This window comes from Protopterus annectens, chromosome 2.part1, assembly GCF_019279795.1.
Source record: "Protopterus annectens isolate FY-2018-M chromosome 2.part1, PAN1.0, whole genome shotgun sequence".
Classification (NCBI taxonomy): Eukaryota; Metazoa; Chordata; order Ceratodontiformes; family Protopteridae; genus Protopterus; species Protopterus annectens.
In genome coordinates this window covers 1,629,413,660-1,629,437,756 of record NC_056729.1, presented here as the reverse complement: position 1 = coordinate 1,629,437,756, position 24,097 = coordinate 1,629,413,660, and the positions used below count along the sequence as shown (strand labels likewise).

Here is a 24,097-nt window from a genome sequence, read left to right as displayed (position 1 = left end):
AGCTTTCTGAACACATGCATTAGAACAGGGCTAGTTTTAGAATGGGTGCAGTAGAGGGCAGAGGCCATTAGCATTATCCTAACAGGGTCAAAAAATTAATGCATTTTTTTCTCCTCATTTTTCTCCAACCAGCAACAGCTTTTGTGGGGCTCCCACACAGTCAAGGATAATTAAGGGAGCCCTCTGCATCCATTTATACAGTCTGGGGAGTGGGGTCCTCCAGACCCTTAGAAGATCTAAGTGTCTGAATGTTCTGTGATATATCTTATGCCTTAGTTTGGAAATATAATTATGTTATCTATATTTTACTGATACGCAGAAGATTAATGTATGTGTTCTGGCATTATTGGGTGTGTGCGGATAAAAATCACTGATATATTTTGCACATACACACACACACACACACACACACACACACACACACACACACACACACACACACACACAAGCATAAGCCATAGCAATACTTGTTTTGTACTTATTTCAGCAAATACATTGTACAACACTGGTACTGGCACACCAGATCAGTGACTGCTGTTTAGCAGTTGTCAAACAGCAGCAGGGGTAAGTCACTTTTATTTACCTCAGTGAGGAGTAATGCAAGCCTATCACTGTCCCTAATTTCACTGATCTTCCCTGATTTTGCTCTGTCCTTTGTAAAAAGTTTGATGTGCTTGTAAATCATTCAGGATTACAGACAGTCAATACATCCAGACATCAGAGTTTCATACTTATTGTTCAAAAAATGCATGTAGATGTAAAAGGTGTTATTCTGTTAACTTTTTAATTGGATTAGAGTAATATTTGAAATGTGCTCCTGATTGTGAGCCTTTATTCTTCTATTATTGGTATTGTGCTGAATTCGTCAGCAAAGAAGTAAAGTTATTAGTATCTGTTTTTCTGCCAGTATTTATAAAACTCCTGAAAGAGAAAACCATCCCTGAAGATCAGAAGTATCAGCTCTTCTTAAAATCCAAGGCATGCACTGAGATTGGTCACTCTGGGCTTCTGATCTCTCTAGTCCTTACCTTGCTTATGTTCATTATCAGTTTTATCCTAACAGGGTCATAGCACAGGTTAAAGAGCATAATCAAGAATTTAATACATTGTTCTCCTAATTTTCCCCCAACCAGCAGGAAGTTTTCTGGGGCCCCCACACAATCAAAGATGATTAAGGTGGCCCCTTGCAGCTGTGGGTATTGCAAGTACCTAAAGCTATGTTGTTAGTTTTAGTGGAGAGAATATCCACCAGCAGGGTTTAACTAAACCAGGGGTACTATGTCAATGTTAAAATATTTAATGGAATTGTGAAGACTGTTGCTTGATAAAAGACTCTTACTATAACCAGAGATATCTTTGAATTTTAAAGAAGATATAAATAAGAGTTATTACCCACCTAGTTTATTAAATATACAAGATTGCTGTACTAGCTTTTGTTGGTTTGACAGACATGTTATAAAATATCAACATAAGATAATTTGCTGTAGTTGGGGTCCCCCAGTGACCGCAGGGTTTGCTGGGACCTAAAACCAGCTATGAGTAGAAGACACAATTCCTTAGGCAAATGGTGTGTAGAGTAAGGGATAGTTTGGTAGACCAAGCAGAGACTTTTTCATTTGGCCATGCAGGTGGCAGGCTTTCCTCTCAGCATTAAGTATGTTCATCACTCCTGCTTAAAAATCCAGAGATAGTGAGGCCAACATTGAACATCTATGTCATGAAAAAAAAAAAGATTTGTATTCTAGAGAAAGTGATCTTCTTGGCTGTTAGTGGGAGTGCATCTTTGATTACAAAGGATCACTAAAAAGGGAGCCAGGGTCTCCACAGCCACAGAGGTGCATTTAAGATTAGTCCAGGCCTGTTTGACCAAATTTTGCTAGCAACAGAGGAACAGTTAGGATGGAAGGAAATACAATGGGAAAAATCCCCTTCCAGCTCACAGGGAAAATGCATCTGTTGCTTTCTTGCACCTGTCCTAAAGCAGAAAGCAGAATTTTTCAAATGGTATATTTTTCAGATGAACACGTTAGTTGTCTTCTCACCATACCTCTCAACCTGGAAACATCAAAAATCTGGTCAAGGCCGATGAAAAAGAGGTACAAATCTGTATGCTGATTAGCATAAAATTTACATACATAATTATGTAACCCCACCCACTCTGATGGAATTGTGGGATACCAACTCTCAAACGCAAACTGAAGAACAGACTACTAAAATATGGCACCAGAGTCCCCCTGCAGCCATTCCTGGCTATTTCGCACCATTTACCATAAGCACTAATGTGCATACTGCTTTACTTTTACAGTGATTATTTGGATTTTAATTTTACATTTTATAGCACAATGCACAAACACTAATGGACATCTGCTAACCAAAGCAATGCTGTCTCACAATGAAAATAGACTTAGCATTAAAACTTCTCTGCCCTTGAAACTCAGATTCATTGAAACAGTATTGAAACCCACACCACATCTAAAGAAAATGCATCTGACCAGTGGTGGATAAATATTACCTTTAGGCTGTTTTCAAATTATAGGCCCCTTGAACACAAAACAAGAAACATATATGTGTTCTTTGATACACCTTCCTGACTTTATTATAGCAGTGTACACGAGCTGAAATGTAAGACACCAAAAGGGAGAGCAACACATTATAACTCCTTAAACTAGCAGATTTATGACATTAATGCTTAAGATAAACGATTAAGGTAATGGGGAAACACAGAAACTAAGAAGAGCAGAGATTGTGCCCCTGATAGCGTCTTCCTGGGTCAACAAGGCACCTGCAAGAGAATGACACTGCAATAATCCAGTTTTAAAGCCAAATAGGGAGATGGATTTTGGGGAAGGGGGTTTTAATGTCTGTTGGTTGTGGAAGTTAGTTTTATACTGGTATTAAAATTTATGACAAAAATCTATTCAGACAATATGTACAACACTTTGTGACATTAAGGTGTGATGAAGGGATTAAAATATGAATTTGTTAGTTAATGGAGGGTAACAGGCAAGGCTTAGTAATTTGTAATTTGCTGGGGTAGCTAAGAAGGTGGCGCTATCAGTAAATGGAAACCAGTTAGCATTTTGCAAAGACAAACAGTGATGTTGTCTACCACGAAGGTAATATGAAAAGTCAAATAGCTGTCATAATGCTGTCTAGGTTTATTTGGCAACAATATTAAAACAAAACTGTGTAATGCACATGCCTTTGCATTCTGCCAAAGGAGTCCGGAAGTTCTCAGCCACAGAATTGTACAAGCCTGGTGATTTACCCCTACCCCCCCAAAAAAAAACTTATTTTTACTATACCAGGTTATACACACACACACACACACACACACACACACACACACACACACACACACACACATACACATACACATACACACACACACACACACACACACACACACACACACACACACACACACACACACACACACACACCTACCTCCTCTCTTCACTCAGAATAAACATGTTTCCTTCCTACCTACTTCAGCCGAATTACTCCTCTCGCAAGTCCACCCAGCCAAAATCCATTTGAATGCGTGACACTTACATAACATGTTTCCTTACTACATATTTCAGCTGAACACTTACAAAAAATGTTTCCTACTTCAGCCGAATGACTCCACTCGCAAGTACCTCAGTCGAATGACTCCACTCACAAGTGCTAGATCCACCCCATATCCATTTGAATGCATACACTTGAGTTAATGCGTATGTGTACACTTGAATAAATGCTCGCAGATCTATTTGAATGTTTCCCGCTCGCAGATCCAGTGGAAATATGTGCACTGAGCTCAATTCCAACAGGCTGGTAGTCCCGACAGAGCTGACGTCATCGCGCATGTGACATGAGGACATCATCTGAAAAACGGGAAATAAAAATTAAAAAAAATAAAAACAGCTGAAAAAGTGGGAAATGAAGAGCTGCCACTTGGGAATTGTGACACCCCATTGTTTGGACCCCAAAACTTGGTAAAAACCGAGTAATTTGGTATGGTTTGGAGGTATGCTTCTCACACCACAGCTCATAGATTATTGGAAATTAAATATTGCCATTCTTAGGTCTAGCAAATAACTTACTCAGACTTAACACACCGACAAAGATATCTGAAAGTGTCAGGATGTATAATGCAGCTATGGAAATGGAACAGTTGCTGCCCCATCCCAAACACAGATGCAAATATGGTATGAAAATGCTCCCCTAGTTGATTAATTAACAAACCTCTTTGCTTTATTATCCAGATGGACTAACATATTTCTAATTGCTGATGAAAATGTATAACATTGGGATGTAGAAAGACTGCTCAAAGTTTCAAGACATTCACACTGTTTGTTTTCCAAGGAGTTGTCAAAACCCTGTAATAAAATGATTCTTCACTGCAGTTCCACACCTTGCATTCTTTCATAGCAGGTCAGCTTGTCTCTGACTAATGCAGTTAAGGATTACTTCATCAAGGAAATGATAGTGCATAGTGCATGCTGTCAGAATGTGATCATGGCTAATGTCTGTGCTGCAGTCACGTGGTCATCTGTTTCCATTTTTATGGAACATTATGTCATACTGTATTTGAAAAGCTGTCCTTCAAGAAATTTTTTTCATCATCCCTTATTGTGCTTGTCCTTCTGTCCTTGGAATTTATTCTTACTGGTTGGTATTCCTACCAAGTGTAAATTCACTCTAGGGGGCAGCTTCGAGCTAAGACTTCTCGGATATGTGACTACTGACATCAGTTTATTTTTTGGAGAGAACTCTATAGTCATTTTTTTTTTTTCTGATGTCTGTTACCTTGTGTTGGTTTTCGATATTCACTGGTTCCTGGCTTGGATAGAAACATTATGAGTTGCTAGCCTAGCAACTGACACAGAGGATTAACTCTGTGAACTGTTAACAAGCTGCTTGCTGTAGTCCAGCTTTTGATTCCCAGTGTCTCCATTTTCCTAGTCAATGTAATTGACCAAACAGTGCTCCCAGGCTGAGTTGGAAAAAAGCCCATGTGGCTTAGTGCTCTGTTCTAGTTAACAAATCCGAATAAATAAATTAAAGGAATTTTAACACACACACCAACGTGCACATGCGTGCAGACACACACACACACACACACACACACACACACACACACACACACACACACACACACACACACACACATGCATGCGCGCACACATATACGCACACACACACACACACACACACACACACAAATACTGTGAAAGCACTGTGCTGTGGTACAGTTAGAATCACATATGTGAAAAGATAATATTAATTTTTATTTGGAACTCAGATCCAAGACCACCAGAATAGTCTACACAGAGCCTGTGGACAGACAGGTATGGAGTTTTTCATTAAGAGCTTTTTATCTTTTCAGCTACGAAATATCATCCATTCACTTCTATAACTCTAACTGTGCCCAAGCAGGGGGATTTCTTTGTATTCATGTGCGTATGTTTGTAATTTGACATTAATCATCATGTTGGCAGTTTTCCTAGCTTTTGACCAACTGTCTCTTGCTTACTGACATCCACCTAATTCTAAAGCAAACATACTGCATATGAGAGATTTAGTTATACAGTGTGACTGGAAGCAAGGCTGTCACTTAACACAAACAATACTAAACAGATTGTCAGTAATACGTAGACTACACCCTCTACACATAATATGGACCAGACATACAGACCTTCATTCTGATGACACTGTACCTGTGTTGGTTCATAAATCTTTAACAAATTGCTCTAGAAGTTGCTGTGAATACTTGATGTTAAGTTGTCTCTCTCGCCTTCATTCTTGCTGGTTGGTTGGGTTCGGAGCCGACCTTCGGCTCCGACTCGGCCATTTTCTAAAGCTCGAGAGCTACTTACAGGCTCGAGGCCTCCCTATATCCCACAATGCCTGGCGCTAGCCCCCCAGATCTCGTTTGCCGCTTCAGCTACGAGGTTGCACTTTACTGACTCCGGTCATATTCATCTTTTGTAATATTAGTAGTTAAATTTTAGTGTATATTTTTCAAGTTTTTTTTGTTAAATCAGAGTAGTACTGTAGATTAGTCTTAGTTTTCCCTGTGTTTTTCTACCCTTAGGAAACTCAATTTACTTAGAGAGTTTCTTCCCTCCCCCCATCTCCCTAAGTAGGCCGTTTAAGTTAGAGGCTATCCCCTTCCCTTTTAAATTGTTCCAGTAGGAAGTAGTGTTTAGCCTTTGTAGTCTAAGTCATAGTCTCTTAGCTTTGTTAGTATTGTTTCCTTTAAATTTTTTGTGTGAAGATGTGGGACTAGTGTGTGTGTGTGTGTGTGTGTGTGTGTGTGTGTGTGAGTGTGTGTTTTTTGCACTAGTCTAACATTTATCCATTGGTATTCCTTTTTTCTTTAACATGTCAAAGGATACCAAGGTATCAGGGTTCAAGAAGTGTGACTCGTGCTGTCAGAAAATGTCTCTGACAGATGGTCACACTTCTTGTGTTTATTGTTTGGGTGCCCTACACCTGCAGGACTCTTGCTCGGTATGTCATGCCTTTAGTCCGAGAGTCCTGCAGGAGCGTAGGAACAAGTTAATTCTCAGGGGGTTACTAAAACCCAAGGGGTCTCTGGCGAAGTCTCAGCCAGCGAAAATTCCTAAGCCCACCAAGCCGTTGGCTCCCAGTACGGAGCCATCGCCAGGAGGAGCGTCTGCTTCAATTTTGGTTCCGGCCGGAACCAAAGTATCTAAATCTCTCTTGGCTCCGACCTTGGTGTCGGAGCTGTCAGGGAGCCATAAGCGATCTAGGTCACCATCCCTAGAGTCGGTTCGCTCGGCTCTGGGATCGCCTTTGCTACAGTCTGAAAGGAGCCATCGGTCCCACTCTTCTTGGTCCTCGAGGCTATCCGATCATGACTTGGAGAGAGTGGTTAGTAGACTCCTCAAATCGCAGGCCCTGGCTAAAATGTTAATTAGCCCTCCTCATCAGGCTGTGGCTGTTCCTGTTTCTGAAGTAGTTCCTCCTCAGACTCCTCCTGTCAGTTCAGAGCCGGAGCTTTTTGGGGCTCGGATCCTGGAAATGTCTGCGCCGATGCTTCCCCTTTTGGCTCCTTCGTCAGCTCCGATTTCTTCAATGGTTCCGTCCTTGGAGGGATCTGGGTGCCGAGACTCCCTCGTCGGCTCCGAGGGTGCGAGTGGCATCGGACCCTTGTCCGACCCCATTCTCCCTCTCGGCGCCTCGGCGCAGGTAAGTTCAGCTCCTACATCGGCCTTGGAGCCGTCCCTTTCGGTGCTGGAGAGGATTCCTGTCTCTTCGGAGTGGAGGCTCTCTTCTCTGCCGGATGGGAGCACCTTGAGGTCATGAGGAGCCTGCTGACTTCTGAGTCTGCACCTCGATCAGCCCCTTCAGCTCCTCCCCCCAGGGTGCCTGCTTCGATCTCTGCCTCTCCTCCAGACCCCAAGCGAGGGGATCAAACGCTCCAGGTCACCCCACTGGGTGTATCTTCCTCTTCCGAGGCCTCCCCTGAGATTTCAGAGGAGCCCCCTCGAAAGAGGAAATGTAAGAGGAAACATGTTGACTCCCCAGAGTCTGTCACGTCAGATACTGACATGGAGGATTCGGAAGGGTCCCCAAGATCCCCCTCTGAAGATGTCTCTTTCTCAGACATCCTTGAGATCCTTAAGCAGAGGGGGAACTGGTCTGCCCTTAACCCTTCTGAGGATGAGTCTGTATACTTGGATGTGTTTGGTTCCCGCCCCTCCACCTCCTGGGTGTCTCCGCCTTTCGATCCATTAATGGAAGTGGTGGCTCGGAAGGCATGGTCAGCTCCAGACATACTGGAACCAACCCCCCCGCAGGCCCACTAAGTTTATTACGGCCCCTCAAGATAAACAGTTTTTGACAAAGGGTGTCCCCATTGATGCCATGGTGGTAGCAGCTGCCACGAAAAAGGAGTTGGCTGACACTTCTATACTTGTCCATCCCCCTAATAAAGAGTCTAGGATGATGGATAGATACGGGAAGCGGATGTTTTCCTCAGCGACCTTCTCCATGCGGTCGCTGAATTATTTGTGCCACTTCACCCGTCTTCAGAGGGATCTCCTCAAGGAGCTAGGAGATACCCTGCAAGATCCATCAGCTGCGGGGCTCAAGACAAGATAAACTCCCAGCTGGCGACTCTTAATTCTATCATTAACTCCTCCATGCGTCTCATTTCGTATGCGGCTGATGGAGCGAGTAGAGCCACAGGCACAGGCGTCGCTTTGAGAAGACATGCCTGGATGCGGTTATGTAACTTCGCTGATCCCTTCAAGGCGTCTTTCACCAACACCCCTTTTGATGGTTCGGCTCTGTTTGGACCTCAGGTGAAAGATACACTTACCAGGTGTGAGCAGGAAGGCAAGACTCTCTCTCTGCCATGGGAGTCCGTTTCTCCACTCCCTCTAGACCATACCCTAAGGGTCAGAAGAGTGGAAAGATGTGGTTCTGGAAACCCCAGGAAGCCGTGCCTGACACACATGGCAAGTTTCCCTTCAGAGGCAGAGGAGGGAACAACAATAGACGCCGCCCGCGGGGCAGAGGGGGTCCGCAGAATCAGGGCAGCAGAGAATCTTTCTCTGACAAGCCCTTCCAGCACCCCTGAGGGGCTGCCTGGCTGTCCGCCTTCGGAGGCAGTCGGGGGAAGGTTGTCTCTGTACCCAGAAGCCTGGCGTCTCATCACTCGAGACAGATGGGCACAGTCTATCATATCCGCAGGTTACAAAATCCCGTTTGTCCACACCCCCTTAAAATCAAACAACCCCATCCCAGATGTTCCACCCAGTCTAAGGGAACAGGCAGTACAAGAAATTTCAAGACTGCTAAAAAAACGGGCCATCCCCAGCAGACCAGCAAGGATCCATAATTTATTCAAAGTTCTTTTTGGTACCAAAAAAGACAGGGGACTGGAGACCCATTTTGGATCTCAGCAGACTAAACAAGTGTGTTCAAAGAACTAAGTTCCAGATGGTCACGCTTCAGTCCATTCTACCCTTTTTGGGTCAGGACAATTGGATGTGCTCCATAGATCTTCAGGATGCGTACTACCACATCAAAATGGACAGGCATTCCAGAAGGTTTCTCCACTTCCGGCTGGGAGCCAGTCATTACCAGTTCAGAGCCCTGCCCTTTGGTCTCACCACAGCCCCCAGGGTGTTCACTAAATGCATGGCAGTGGTTACCGCTCACCTGAGACGGCAAGTATTCCAGGTGTTTCCATATCTAGACGACTGGCTCCTTACTGCTACCACCAGACATCAATTGCTGAGAGCCAGGGATTATACCATCCAAACATGCTTCAACCTAGGTATCTCAATAAATTTCTAAAAGTCTGTATTGTCGCCTTGTCAGTATTTAACCTTTATAGGCACAAGATTAAATACGAAATATCTGTCCGCAAGACTTCCAATAGACAGAGTGGCAGACATTCGTCGACATGTACAGGTATTATTAGGATGCAGAAACATTCAGGCCAGATTCGTCCTAAAAACCTTGGGTCTCATGGCAGCAGTGATCTTATTAGTTCCCCTGGCTTGTTTTCATATGAGGATTCTCCAGTGGATGCTTTTCACCCAATGGTCCTTTCAACAACTTCCTTTGTCTCACAAAATAATAATCACACAGTCATGCAAAGACCAATTGACTTGGTGGATGGTCTCTCAATCAGTACCCCAGGGAAGACCATTTGCCCTCCTTCCTCCTCCAGTTGCCACGGTGACCACGGATGCTTCCTGATTGGGTGGGGGGGGGGCATTTTCAGGGCAGGACTGTCCAGGGCACCTGGCAACCCCACGAGTACCACTTGCACATAAACGTCTTGGAGATGAGGGCGGTGCTTTTAGCGTTGCAAGCTCTTCAGAACTCTCTACCCACTGGGACCATTGCAATTCAGACAGACACTATGTCTGTAGTGTGGTACATCAACAAGCAGGGCGGAACCAAGTCATATCCCTTATGTCGAGAAGCACTCAGACTATGGCAGTGGGCGATCTCCTCTCAACGGTTTCTAACAGCAACGCACATCCCTGGGAAGTCCAACGTCATAACGGACAGGCTAAGCAGAGCTATTCTCATGCCTCACGAGTGGTCTCTCAATCGGACAGTAGCGGACAAAATCTTCTGCAAATGGGGTCAGCCTTGCTGTGACCTTTTCGCAACTCCTCTCAACAGCAAGTGCGACAGTTTCTTCACTCTCTTCCCTCTTCCCGGACACTCTCCCAGAGACGCTCTAATTCACAATTGGCCCCAGGGACTACTGTATGCATTCCCACCCTTTCCACTAATTCCCAAACTAATTCAGAAAGCTACCGTGTTGGGTTACAGGATGATCCTCATTGCCCTCTACTGACCTCGACAAATCTGGTTCCCATTCCTGCATCATCACCTTCTAGAGCAGCCTTGGAATCTGGACCCAGTTCTGGACCTCCTGATCCATCAGTCGGGCAGGCTGCATCAATCTCTTCAGTCTCTCAACCTCACTGCTTGGTTGCTCCACTTCCAACCTTAGCCAGGCTTCCCAGTATTTCCAATTCAGTGCGTGAGATTATCCTTTCTTCGCACTAACCTACAACCAGGAAGACTTATGCTAGTAAGTGGAAACGTTTCTCTTTCTGGGCAGAGGCTAGAAATATAGATCCCTTCACGGCACCTGTCCATAACGTTCTGGACTTTTTAGCAGAACTTTTTCAAGCAGGCTCCTCTTCGGCCACCATTAGAGTTCAATTAGCAGCAATCTCTAATTTCCATACGGGCCTGTCAGAAACCAGCATCATGTCCCATAAGCTTTGCAAAGCCTTTCTGAAAGGAACAATATTGCTCAGGCCTCCAGTGAGAGATCCCCCGCCTCCGTGGGACTTAAATTTGATCCTAGCTTCCTTGATGCTGCCTCCCTTTGAACAGGCAGCTTCCTGTTCCTTGAAATTGCTTACTTGGAAAACCCTCTTTTTGGTGGCCATTACTTCAGCGAGGAGAGTTTCTGAACTTCAAGCCCTTTGTGTTCGTCCTCCTTGCCTAGTTTTCCATAAGGATAGAGTTTCACTCAGGACTAATCCTTCGTTCCTTCCTAAGGTCCCCTCTGAAAATAATTTGAATCAATCCATCGATCTGCCAGTCTTTTTTCCAAATTATTCCAACAAAGCTGAACACAAATTACACCAGTTTCTAAAGTAACCTTATCCAGGTGGTTGTCCTCTATTATTACCCTTGTTTATCAGTTGAGGAATAAAGAACTCCCTGCTAAACCTAAAGGCCACTCTACTAGGGCTTTAGCTACGTCGGTAGCTTTTCAATCAAGACTACCTATGGAAGCCATTTGTGCGGCGGCCACATGGGCCACCCCTCATACCTTAATTTCACATTATAAATTGGATCTGGCCTCTAGGAGCAGAGCTGATTTTGGTTCCACTGTGCTCAAGAGTCTGTTCCGATGAGCCACCCAGGACTAAGGTGCTAGGGATACTGTCCCAACCAGCAAGAATGAAGGCGAGAGAGACAACTTAACATTAAGAAGTTATGTACCTACCATAACGTTCCATGTTAGTTGTCTTCTTCTCGCCTTCTTTCTTGCGTCCCACCCTCCATCCCCCTAGCCTAGATGGACCGAGAAGAGTCCTCCTACAAGTCTTGTCACAGGCTGAGTCTTTACCGATTTATGTCCTCTACCTTTTTCTTCAGCCCTGTAGCTGAAGTCTTGCTATTGGGACAGTTGTCCTCTTGTATTACTATGGTGCTAGGTCTTCCAAACGAGATCTGGGGGGCTAGCACCAGGCATTGTGGGATATAGGGAGGCCTCGAGCCAGTAAGTAGCTCTCGAGCTTTAGAAAATGGCAGAGTCGGAGCTGAAGGTCAGCTCCAAACCCAACCAACCAGCAAGAAAGAAGGCGAGAAGAAGACAACTAACATGGAATGTTATGGTAGGTATATAACTTCTTATTTTGTATGGCCAATGGATGGGAAATAGCAAATTCAGCCCTAGTTTGGCACCTATGTCCCTAATGACAGTGTTGCCTGTGAATGCTTGATATGTACAAGTCTGTAGCATAACTATAAAATTCCTTGGCTTATTAACACATCAGCAATATTTTGATAAATTTAGGGTAAGCTTGGCTAGGCTTAAAATGGCTCATGGGCTGATAGCGTAGTAACCACATATGAACCTATGAAGCTATGTAATTAAAAAGATACACAAAAGCCACTCACCGAAAATGCTCTTGACCCAGTGTAAGGTAACCATTCTGAGCACTTTTGTTGGAGCTCCCCTCCCTTTTCCTGCCAGGTCCAGGAGGCACATAAGCTGCTAATTAATTCTGGATCACATGATTTATATCAAGTTTTTTTCCCTCTATGCAATGGAGCTGGCTGCTTCCTGTAGAGAAGGGTGATGTAGTGCTGCCATAATTTCCTTACACTGACTTCTTTACCTGTTTGAAAATAACAATGATTCAGGCTGTCTTGAAGTTCTCTGTAATGTCACTTATTGTGTAAAATGCAGAGAAAGGTGCTGTAGGCCTTCTTTATCAGCTCCTTACCTCCAACCAGTTCAGCCCTTGTGTCATTTGTTCATACAGCTTTGTTGTTCAGGGCATGCTTGACAACGCAACTCATTTTGTCTGTTATGGTGGAATGGCACATTAGTGACAGAGTCTCTGTCAGGGTGCTAAGTGGCAAATCATTACTGCAATATTTCCATGTAGCATGTAGTTCTTAAGTTTCTCATAATGTTACTTCCTTTCAGTTTTTATCTTTTGCTTTATCGGCATCAGGGCGAGGGATGGAGACAGTAGACACTTGGACTGTAAGTGTTCCTTGTAGCTTGGAAGGAATTATTTTTATTCTGTTGTAAATAAAAACTGTTTGCATTAAAATTGCCTTGCTGTAGGGTGATCTAGCCAGGGAATACATTTTTGTTGTTGTTGCTGCATTGCATTTAAGGGTTACTTTTTGCTGTGTTTTTACATTAAGATTATTAGATTATCCATCTTGTGGCAGAAGTTGTATGCCTGGTCTTTGAGTTGGGAAATACTCCAGAACAGCTCAAAGGGTAGTCCTTTATTGGCCAGAGGCTCAGAAGTTGGATATCTATTATTTTTTGTTGCTAGAAATTAGGCATGTTTGTGCAGCTCTGTGCTCATTCCACAGAACTCAGCAAAGATTGGCATCCTTGAGTGTCACTGAGAAGTTTCCACTGTAACCAGTGTCATCCAGGCAAAGATAAGTTATTGGATTTGATTTAGTGAACCTGCACTTCATTACTGAACTGATCGCTACAGTTTCACTGGATTTAGTCATTTTCATATAAAAAATTGCCCGTCTTCTCTAAGTATTGCTTTCCAAATGGTTTGCATTTAAATCACCTTGCTTATAAGAGGGAGTATGTTATTTTGTAGCACTGCACTTGAGGGTTCATTTTTTGCTGTGTTCTTATATTAAGAGGAATATATCATCCATTTTGCGGAAGAAGGTGTTTGCCTGGTCTTTTTGAGTTGGGAAATATAAAAGAGTGCAAAGTAGCCAGAGCACTTAGGACTTAGATTTTGTTTTCTTTTCTGTTGCTATAAATTAGGCCCATTTGCTTGGAGCTGCTCACTGCACAGACGTGGTTGGCAGTGCCCTTTACATATGCAAATGCTTGGACAGTAAAGTTTACCTATATACCTAGTATTAGGACTGTAACCTGTAACTTACTGAAACATTGTAGTTGAGCTTAGACTAGCTAGCTTGCACGTATAACAGCACTAATACCATGTTTTAGCACTATCTAATTCTACTCCCTAACTCTAGAGACCACCTTAGGCGACGTCTGTATAACTCAGTCCTCAAACCACAATAACCTACTCTGATATAGGTCCAAACAATATGGATATGCAATTTCCAAATGTCTCCATAGTCAGCTTGGTAGATATGGGCATGACAAGAACTCACTAATTAAATGAAACAGGAAACTAACAGGACTAAATTAGTGCAATAAGGCTAATTATGAGGTCAAGCTAGCCTTTTAAGGTCAAGACAACCACAAGGCTTTCTACAGCTATGTTCAAAACCTTAAAGTTAACACAGAAAGTGTGCTGAACTGGTGATAAATGGTAACGCCTTCAATGAGTAGAGTGACATAGTGACTCTACACGCTGACAAATTCTGCTCTGATTTCACCCCCACTCTCCTCTGCCTCCCTCTGTGAAATCTCTGCTAGCATACCCCCCAACTGTTTGCAGTGAGCACATTATGGCAGCACTCACTAAGGCCAACAACACAACCTCAGTGGGCCCAGACAGTATCCCAGATTGCCTCATAAATAGCTTGAAGCATGATGTATAAGGACCACTTGAGCTACTTTTCAACTTTAGCCTCAAATCAGGCTATGCATCACATGACTGTAGAGCTGTAAATGTTATCCCTCTTCACAAGAGTGGACCATCAGCCAGCTCCAGAAACTTCAGATCCATTTATCTGACTATACTGATATGCAAAATCATGGAACAGATTATCATGGAAATGATCAAAAAGACATTGGCAACCTAGAGACACTGGACCCATCACACTTTGGTTTTGTCAAAGGAAGGTCATGCCTACTTAACTTTGTAGACATCTTTGAGAGGGTCATCAAGGCAATGGATGAGGGAGAAAATGGTGCATACCACCTACCTAGACCTGACTACGGCATTTGATACAATACCCCACTCAGGTGTTGTTGACAAACTCACCAAACTAGGCATAAATCCCCACATAACTGACTGGATTACCAGCTGGCTGACAGATAAGATCCAGGAAGTCAGGATTGGTGAGACCACCTCCACCAAGAGACTGGTCGCCAGCAGAGTACCTCAGGGCTCAGTGCTGATTCTGCTTCTGTTTGGCATCTACTTGTTTTAGGTCAAGGCAAAAGTCAAGGGCCTCTGACTCACCAAGTTTGCAGACAACTGCAAAATAGGAGCTATCAAAGATTCCCCCTTGATACTAACATCCTGCAATAGAGTCTAACACAGACAAATGACTGGTGACTCAGTGCCAAGAAATGCATTGTAGTGCCTTTTGGGAAAAAGTCCACCCAAGTTATTTACTCCATCTATAAGACACCCCTAAGAGATGACCCAGTAAGTGATTTGAGAACATATGTAGACAGTAATCTGGCCTTTGACCAACATGTAGCCAAGGTAGTAAGAAAATCATTCTGTGTCACCCAGCTTAAAGGTAAGGGTATGGCATCCAGGTGCAAGGAAATTATAGTACCACTTTACTCAGTCCCTATCAGATTCACCATTGAGTCCATTGCCCCCTTCAACATGTACCTGACCAGGCATATACAGCAGATGGAGCACCCACAGAGGCCCTCACCTAGACAATCCAGGGTATTAACACACTATCCTATACAGATCTCTTTAGAGCTCTATCTCTGTACTCAGTCTCCTACAGGTAATTGAGAGACAATATATGGATGGCACATAAGATATCTTCAGATCCAGCCCTGATGGACATTTTGCACATCCTCAAAATCAATAGCAACAGAAACACTAGATCCAAGCATTTAGACTTTCCTTGCAACATAAATAGAACATGCTAGTGATACAGATATGTGCCTCAAAGGATCCCCACACTCTGGAACAGGCTCCTTGTCCATATGCAGCAGAGTCCATCCCTAACCCTATTCAAATGTAATTTTGACCATTTGATGGGAAATTAACAATTCACCCTTGGTCTGGACACTGTGTCTCTGATAGAGGCTGACAGTAAATATTCTCTAACTAACATACCTCCCCACCATTAAACCTTTTGTGACCTACTAACTAACATACCCCTCCAAATAGATGCCCATGTTACATGGAGAAACAGTTGGGTTGGGATGCATGGCTAGGTCTAGAAAGGCCCTGGTGGCCGTTAGCCTAATATATCCTATGAAACTATGAACCTATGAATGTTTTTAGAGTTCTTCTAACATAACTTTCTTCTTTTACCTTTGACCTTCTTTAGGCCTAGAGCTGTTGGTATTGTGATGATGTCAGTGCTTTTGTTCGGATGGTAAGTAAAGAATATAAAACAGTGTAAGAAACTTCTCTGTGTGGAAGATTTTCAGTCCATATATTTCTAGTTAATCACTATATATTAATCAGATCAGACAATAGTAGTAGAAGTAGCGAACTTAAACTCGTCTTAAGTCAAAACAAATCAAAACAAAAAATGTTGTTGTGTCTTTCGGCTTATCCCGGTCAGAGGTCGCCACAGCGGAACTCCGGTCCGCTAATGTTTGGTAGTGGATTTTTACGTGCTGAGTTACCAGCCCTGACGCACAACCTTCAACGAAGGCACGCCCATTCACGCATGCCTCCACACAGAAGACGCTCTAGCTGGGAATCGAACGCAACAACGTCTTGCTGTGAGGCGACAATGCTACCGCAGCACCACTACCGCCAAAAAATAATAATAGAAAATATATAATTGTACAGCATTACTAAGTATTCGAACGTAATCCAAGCAAGGCAGGCAGTCTGTTTCCAGTCGAAAATCCTTTATTAAGTACACAGACGATCGAAGTAAAGCAAAACTAGAGTAATAATTTCCTCACAAGCTTTCTAAATATATATACTTTTTATCAGGCATGGGAGTGGTTTATTGTGCTGTAAAACAAAGTGTTATTGGTACACATGTTAAATTCACATCCCTTCCCCCATCAGTGTGACATTCAAGCTGGTCCTGCCCTGCTTATTGTGCTGTAAAACAAAGTGTTATTGGTACACATGTTAAATTCACATCCCTTCCCCCATCAGTGTGACATTCAAGCTGGTCCTGCCCTGCTTCATAATAATATATAACCCTTATGTACTTTAAATAGAATTATATAATGATGTGGTACCTCTTATTTAACCAAATTATTAAGTAGATTATTAAGTCTGTGATTTTATCCAAGACAATATACTACATGGCTGGAAATATATCAACCTTAGTTCATTTGGCAATCAAAAAATATATATAAATATACACATATACATTTTGCATGTAAAAATCAAGTTTTATTTTCATAACCTATTGTTAACAAAGATCGCTTTCATCCTTTTAGACTTCTTCAGGTCTGTGTACAAGAACCCTAAAAAACAATGTATAAAAAATATATATATAATTGTATAATTAGTATTGTTATTAGAACACTGCCACACGATAATTCCAAAGCCTTTACTTGTTAACGTTTTCGTGTACAAAAAATAAATACACTTCTTCAGACAAGTATTACTGAAACCTCGTGTGAGTTTAAATATACTCACATACCAACAATCATATCTAATTACCTAACTAATACATCAATTAAACAATTTAACCATTTAATTACATTTTAACCTCCTTAAAAACTGCAACTTGGTATAAAAAACGAATTTAAGAAAAAGCACATTTAAAAAAAGAAATTCTTAGTTAAAAACTAATCATTTAAACTTAATTTTCTTCACCATATTATAAACCATAATTTAATATACAAAAAATAAAAATATGAGAATATTCCGAATGCTCAGCAGGGAAGTACTGGTAACATTGTGTCCAATTTGAAACAGTTTGATATGTCTTTGGCAAAATATAAGAAATTGCAACTTGAGATCATATATTTTAAGGAGTGCATTAATCTAAAAATTGTTCCGAAAGGCCTAAGACAGTGGAAATATCCAATTGGGGTTATAAAAGACTCTGATTTTCACAAACACCTAGTTCAGTTTTTTAATGAACAAGGGCTTAATCTGTTAGGTCTATTAATTACGGAATATACTCAGCAGATGCAAGCACTCAGGCAACAACTGGACATTCTCGAGAATAATATCAAAACAGACTGTAATTTCAACAGATATGAATTCGACTATGGTCGAATTTATTCCAGTATTGACTCTCTGCTTAATAAGATTAGTGAGACGAAGAAGCGAAAACTTATCCGCGATAAGGCAGCATACGCTAATGATAAGGCGTACCCAGATCCACCAGGTAATAATGCTGCAGTAGATACTATAACATCGAACAGCGTCGACCGGACAGGAAATAACGTAGTACCAGACGAAGTTTACGGCTCAGAGTCACCTAATACTACAGAATTGGTTGCTGCTCCTTCATCAAACCAAATTCGGAGGAGCGAGAGAGTACAAAATCAACAAAATCGCTATGAAAATCATTCAGGAAACCAAAACATGGATGGACAAAACCACGGCCAACAGGATTTTCACAACGTGGCATTGAATACCAAACGGAAGAACGGCAATTGGCAGAAGAAAACACAGAACAAGAAGTCGTACAATCGGCGCAGAAGGTAGTTCCAGTTTCTGAAAAGGATTATCCGTCTATTATTTATAGTGACAGTAATGATTTTTGTGTTTATAATTACACTCCCTTTGATGTTCCGAGTAGTTTTGTTGCACTGTTAGCAAAAGGTTTTAACTTTGTGCCATTACAAAAACCTGATTTAGCGAAAACATTATGTGATTTTAAATTGTATGTGCGCAAACTAAATTTGCGAATGCTTCTTGGTAACAATAATAGCATCTTAAACACAGAACATGTAGCAAGTACTTATAACCCACCTCTTGATAATAATTTAATGTTATTTGAAAAAATAAGTGAAGTTCATTTGAGGGCACTTAATAATGAATATTACAGGCACAAACACTTTGATTTAGAATACCAATCTCTTATTGCGTTAGTAAAGGCTCATAATATAAGAACAATGAAGCCAGATAAAGGGGGTGGGGCTGTCCTTATGTATGAAGAAAAGTATGAAGCAGTTATGAAGGAAATGCTGTCAACTGATAACTATAGATGTGTTTCAAGGAATGAGCTAAACCAGTCTTATAAAAGAGTCAAAGATTATCTAAGTGACTTGTTTATAGAAGGCAGTATTAGTACGGAGCTATACCAATATCTTACAATGCCAGCACCGGTGATCCCTGTTATTTTCGGGATTCCGAAGCTACATAAAGATATTAAAACCCCCCCTTTTAGACCCATTATAGATGGACGCCAATCGATCACTTACGCATGTGCAAAGTGGGTTGATAACAAACTTAAGGAAGTTCTTAAAAATGAACCCCAGATTTGCAAAGACTCCTGGTTTGTTTTGGATAGTCTTAATCATATACCTTTTGACTCTAATTTTAGTTTTTTAACAGCAGATGTCAAGGATCTTTATACTACTATCCCACAGGAGACTGGCATCGATTGGGTTAGAGATTATTTGCTTGATAAACATCTAGTAGGAGTGGATATAGATTTATTGGTTGGATTACTGGAACTTGTTCTGAGTAACAACTTTTTTCTGTTTAAGAAACAATTGTACTTACAAGTGACAGGAGTAGCAATGGGTTCCCCATGTGGTGGAACCTTTGCAAACTCCGTCATGGCTTATTGGGAGCATTTCTATTTATTTTCACATCAGCTATTTAAGGAAATGGTCGTTTGGTATACAAGGTACCAAGACGACATCCTGATGATTGTAAAGGGAAGCGAAGAGGAGGCTATAAAATTGATAGAATTAATGAATTCCTTTGTTCCTTTTTTGAAATTTACTTTTAATTATAACGATGTATCAATTAATTTTTTAGACATCGAAATTAAAAAGGACTTGGAAAAATGTAAATTTCACACATCTATTTATAGGAAACCCCATTATAGTAACTCCTTTCTTCACTTCTCTAGCTCCCACCCTTTGTTTCAGAAGAGGGGTGTAGTTAAGGGCCAAGTTGTACGTGCTTCTAGAATGTGCTCGGAAGATAACATCTTTAGAGATGAATGTGATCTTTTGGCAGGTATGTTTAAAAATAGAGGTTACCCTAGTAAGCTTGTTAACAAAGTTATTAAAGAAGTGGAGCTCAAACGAAAAAATGGCCAATTGGGCCCCATTTTTAAGGGGGTAAATGAAACTTTTGTAGTTGATATTACAGCTGAATCAACTCAAAGTGAAAACTCTATTGATATGCGTCAAGGACAAGTTAATACTAATATTAATAGTAATGATAGCATAATTAAAGTTAATTATAACATCAGTTTTCTTACCCAATATGATGATTTGGCAGTAGAGACTCGTCGTATTTTAAATAATAATTGGGAATTTCTGACACAGAGTTTGTATTCAAACAACAATTTAGAAAATAAACCAGTAATAGTGTATAGAAAAGCTCCATCATTAAAAATTTTATTAGAATCCCCCCTTAAAATGTGTAGGTTAAATAAGGGTATGTATAAATGTGGTCGTTGTCCTTATTGTAAGTACATTAGAACAGGAACTACGTTTACTATTAGGGGAGTGAAATATTATATTAACCAAAGATGTGACTGTTTTACCCAGGGTGTAGTGTACCTTGCTACTTGTACACTATGCCCTGCTTTTTATTTGGGTAAAACAGAAAGACATTTAAAACAACGCATCTATGAGCATATATACGCAATTTCTAAAGGTGTCATAACGAACGCATTGGCAAAACATATTATTGAAAATACTAATCATAGTTTTTTGTTTAATGTGGTTCAAAAGATAGATATAAACCCTAGAGGTGGTCCTTGGCACCTTAAATTGGAAGAAAGCGAGTTGTTATGGCAGCTTAAAACTAATGCCTATGTATATCCAGGGATTAATGGGACATGCTCCATAAAATGCCTTTTAAAACAAAAAGCGCTTATTAGGTAAAAAACTTTTGGACTATATGAATATGTTTATAAGGTTTTATATGATGTTGGTTTCTTATATATATAGAGTTTAATATAAACATATGGAAGCTTATGAATTTGATATTTATTTATATAATAGTATTTTTATTTTTTATTTTTTGTATATTAAATTATGGTTTATAATATGGTGAAGAAAATTAAGTTTAAATGATTAGTTTTTAACTAAGAATTTCTTTTTCTAAATGTGCTTTTTCTTAAATTCGTTTTTTATACCAAGTTGCAGTTTTTAAGGAGGTTAAAATGTAATTAAATGGTTAAATTGTTTAATTGATGTATTAGTTAGGTAATTAGATATGATTGTTGGTATGTGAGTATATTTAAACTCACACGAGGTTTCAGTAATACTTGTCTGAAGAAGTGTATTTATTTTTTGTACACGAAAACGTTAACAAGTAAAGGCTTTGGAATTATCGTGTGGCAGTGTTCTGTTGGATTCACTTATTGTTTTCACAGTTGTCTAAAACTTTACAGTTTTTTGTGTGTGTTAGTATTGTTATTACACATCATTTTGAATAAACTTGAAAAAAGAACCAGGAAAAAAAATCAAAATAAGAAAAAATTTATGTATAATGATGGAAACAAAATATACACTTAAGAATATAGAGAAACTGAGTGTAATCTAACCTACCTATAGTGTTTACTCAGGCCAAACTCGATGAAGTATCTTATAGTTAGCTTATAGCATTTAAAACTATACATACCATGTCTGTCACTTTCCTTTCTTAGTTATAAAATATTTTTATTTTCATATGTTATATAGGGTAAAACCCATTACATTACACTGATTATGTAAATTAACCTTAACCTCCGTACTAAGCATGCCATAGACTTTTTATACCAAAATATGAGTTTCTATGCATTTTAAAAGTACTTTTTAATGGATTAGACTATACTGTGTCATGTTTAACCCTTGAATAGTCCATTTATTTGGGTGGTTTCATCAGTGGTTTACCAAATGGAGAGACTATAAGAGGGCTGTTTTCTCTGTAGCTCAGATTTTCCTTTTGGGATATTTTTTGCTACATTACAGCTTTACTTGGAGATGCAACTAAAGGAGCATCTCTCTGTAAGTCTTGATAATCATAGTTTTCACAGGCTCTGTTTCTTGCCATAGTAATGGATGTGACAATTCTGTCTGTGTCATTCCATGCAATGTGTTGGCAACTCCCTTACTTCATTGTTAACTAGCTAAGGGATGTCGTATACCCATGAATGAATAGGGCGAACTCAGTGCCTCTGTCATGTACTTATGTTTGTAAAACTTTCCATACATCTTTCTGTCTTCTCTACGGACAGTGTAAGAACCTGGCTCAGCTGCTTGGCTAACCACTTCAGTTTTAGGCTATGCATACATTTGAAGGCATTAGTTTACTGGGTGAAGTAGTACTCCTGATATAGCTGACTAGCTGTTTCAACCTGTTTATTGAAGCATATTTTATTTTATTTTGCTAAAAATGAGGTATCTGTAGTCACAAGGTTTTTATGCATAAATTTAGCAGTTGCAAAATAAACTACAATAAACAGAAGATGAAGTAAAAACTGTTCCCTAAATTTTTGAATTTCAATTTTATTTTATAGACTGGACAGCAGTTACTAAAAGAGAAAAGTTTGCTGATGCTGCGATCATATGCACACCCGATAAGTTGCACAAGGTAACGTACACCATTAGTACTTTTCTGTAAGACTTTCTCATGGCCTATGGTGCTCGGTTACATCTCTCTTAACAGAATATTTATGTATTTATTTAGTTGCTTGTTTGCTTTTGTCAGCTGGAAATGTCCAGCTAGGAAGTTCTATTTGTAGTGGAGTCCCAAGGAAAATTTTATCTACAGCTACTAAAACAATTACAATTACAAACAGTCATTATTATTAACAAGCCAGTTTCGCACCCCTGAAAACACGTTAAATCAGCAAATAAATTGAGTCAACATCCAACAGACTCTAAACATAGTAGTCTTAACAGCATTAAGTTATAGTTCATACTACACAACCAATTATAAAGAGACATTTGATAATGTCAGTTACTTGGTTAATAAGTGATATAGGTAGAAAAGAAGACCGAGTAAAGGAGATTACTGTCAGTAAGTTGTGAACAGGATGGAGAACTAAGGGTAATATGTGACATCATTATTACATGTTCACTTTGTCTGAAGGAAGTCTTTCAGCTTTGTCACAAAAAATTTTGTTCAGTACACTGTAGGTTATGTGCGTGTTTATTCCACATTTACCAGCAACTAGGGCTAACCTGCAGACTCCAGGTGTGTTTTTGGATATGAGAAGAAGTGAAATTTGCACTAAATTTATTTGCTCCTATATTGGAACTATCCACCAAGTCAAATTAGGTTTTACAGTGTAGTATGAGTTTTGTACATTGTTGAGTCTTATTTCTTAGTTTTCTAAAATGACAAAGAAGGATTTGTAATTGTCCTTGGCTTCAGATGCCATCCTGAGTTCATGGACTGTCTTAGTAGAATTGATGGTCTTTTTTAAATTCTTAGCCAAATTAATAATATTTTCATTAAAGAGGTTTTTCCCTTTTTATTGTAGATTTTATTTATGCCAATTAGACCACCAGGGTTGTTTGCTTTTAAATTTCCCATTGCATTCACATCTAGATCTGAGTGAGTGCATGCATGTGTGAAACAGTGCTAGCCACCTGCCAGTGTGAACATTAGCTGTAGATGATGGTCACTGTTGATGTGGCATCCAATCTCATGTGCAAAAAGGGAAAAAGAGGGTTACAGATGGACAAATGGAAATAACTGATCAACTGATACTCTGAGCTCAGTTGGAGAGTGTCACCATGTGATGAAGTCAAACAGAAATGGGCATTTAGGAGACTAAACAAGTTAGCTTAGTTTATATGGCTTGGCTTGTAAGGGCTCTAGGGCCATTAGCCTAGCAACCTTCTATGAACCTATGAGCGAGTAACAATAAGACTGTTATTAGTTGTTTTGGGGAAAACTCATTCATTTCGTTTTTTTTTTGGGGGGGGGGGGGCACATTCATTTATTTTTTTATGGACCTGTCACTTGTGACATGTACAAACTTACATTTGTATAAAAGTAATCAAACCATATCAACAAGTTCACATTTACAAACATTATACATCACATATATTGTTATATATCATATAATCTAAGCAACATTACATAAAGTATTGAATTCCTGCCTTCTCTTAAACCTAATTCCTCTTCAGAACGTTTTTCTCCATGTGTTGTTCCCACAATTTCTATTTTTTCTTTATAATTTACTATTTCTCTTTCCTAAAGATCCAATTTCTTGTTCTTTTATTAATTTCCAAAATAGCTCTGTAGTATCTCTGGTTATTTTCATAGGTTCGAAGATTACTACTAGGCTAGCTACCCTTGTAGGCTATTTTAAGCCTAGGTAATTACCCTATGTGAGAATCAAACCCTGCAGCTTG

At 40.3% G+C, this 24,097-nt stretch overlaps 1 protein-coding gene across 1 annotated transcript in view; it reads left to right on the top strand.

Moving 5' to 3' along the window:
- The window catches only part of LOC122795001 (uncharacterized oxidoreductase YjhC-like), a 1,313,984-nt gene that overhangs the window by 610,202 nt on the left and 679,685 nt on the right, over nucleotides 1-24,097 (top strand). The window contains exon 5 of the mRNA XM_044063588.1: nucleotides 22,249-22,322. Within this exon, the coding sequence (XP_043919523.1) occupies nucleotides 22,249-22,322 (74 nt within the window). The remainder of the gene's footprint in view (nucleotides 1-22,248; nucleotides 22,323-24,097) is intronic.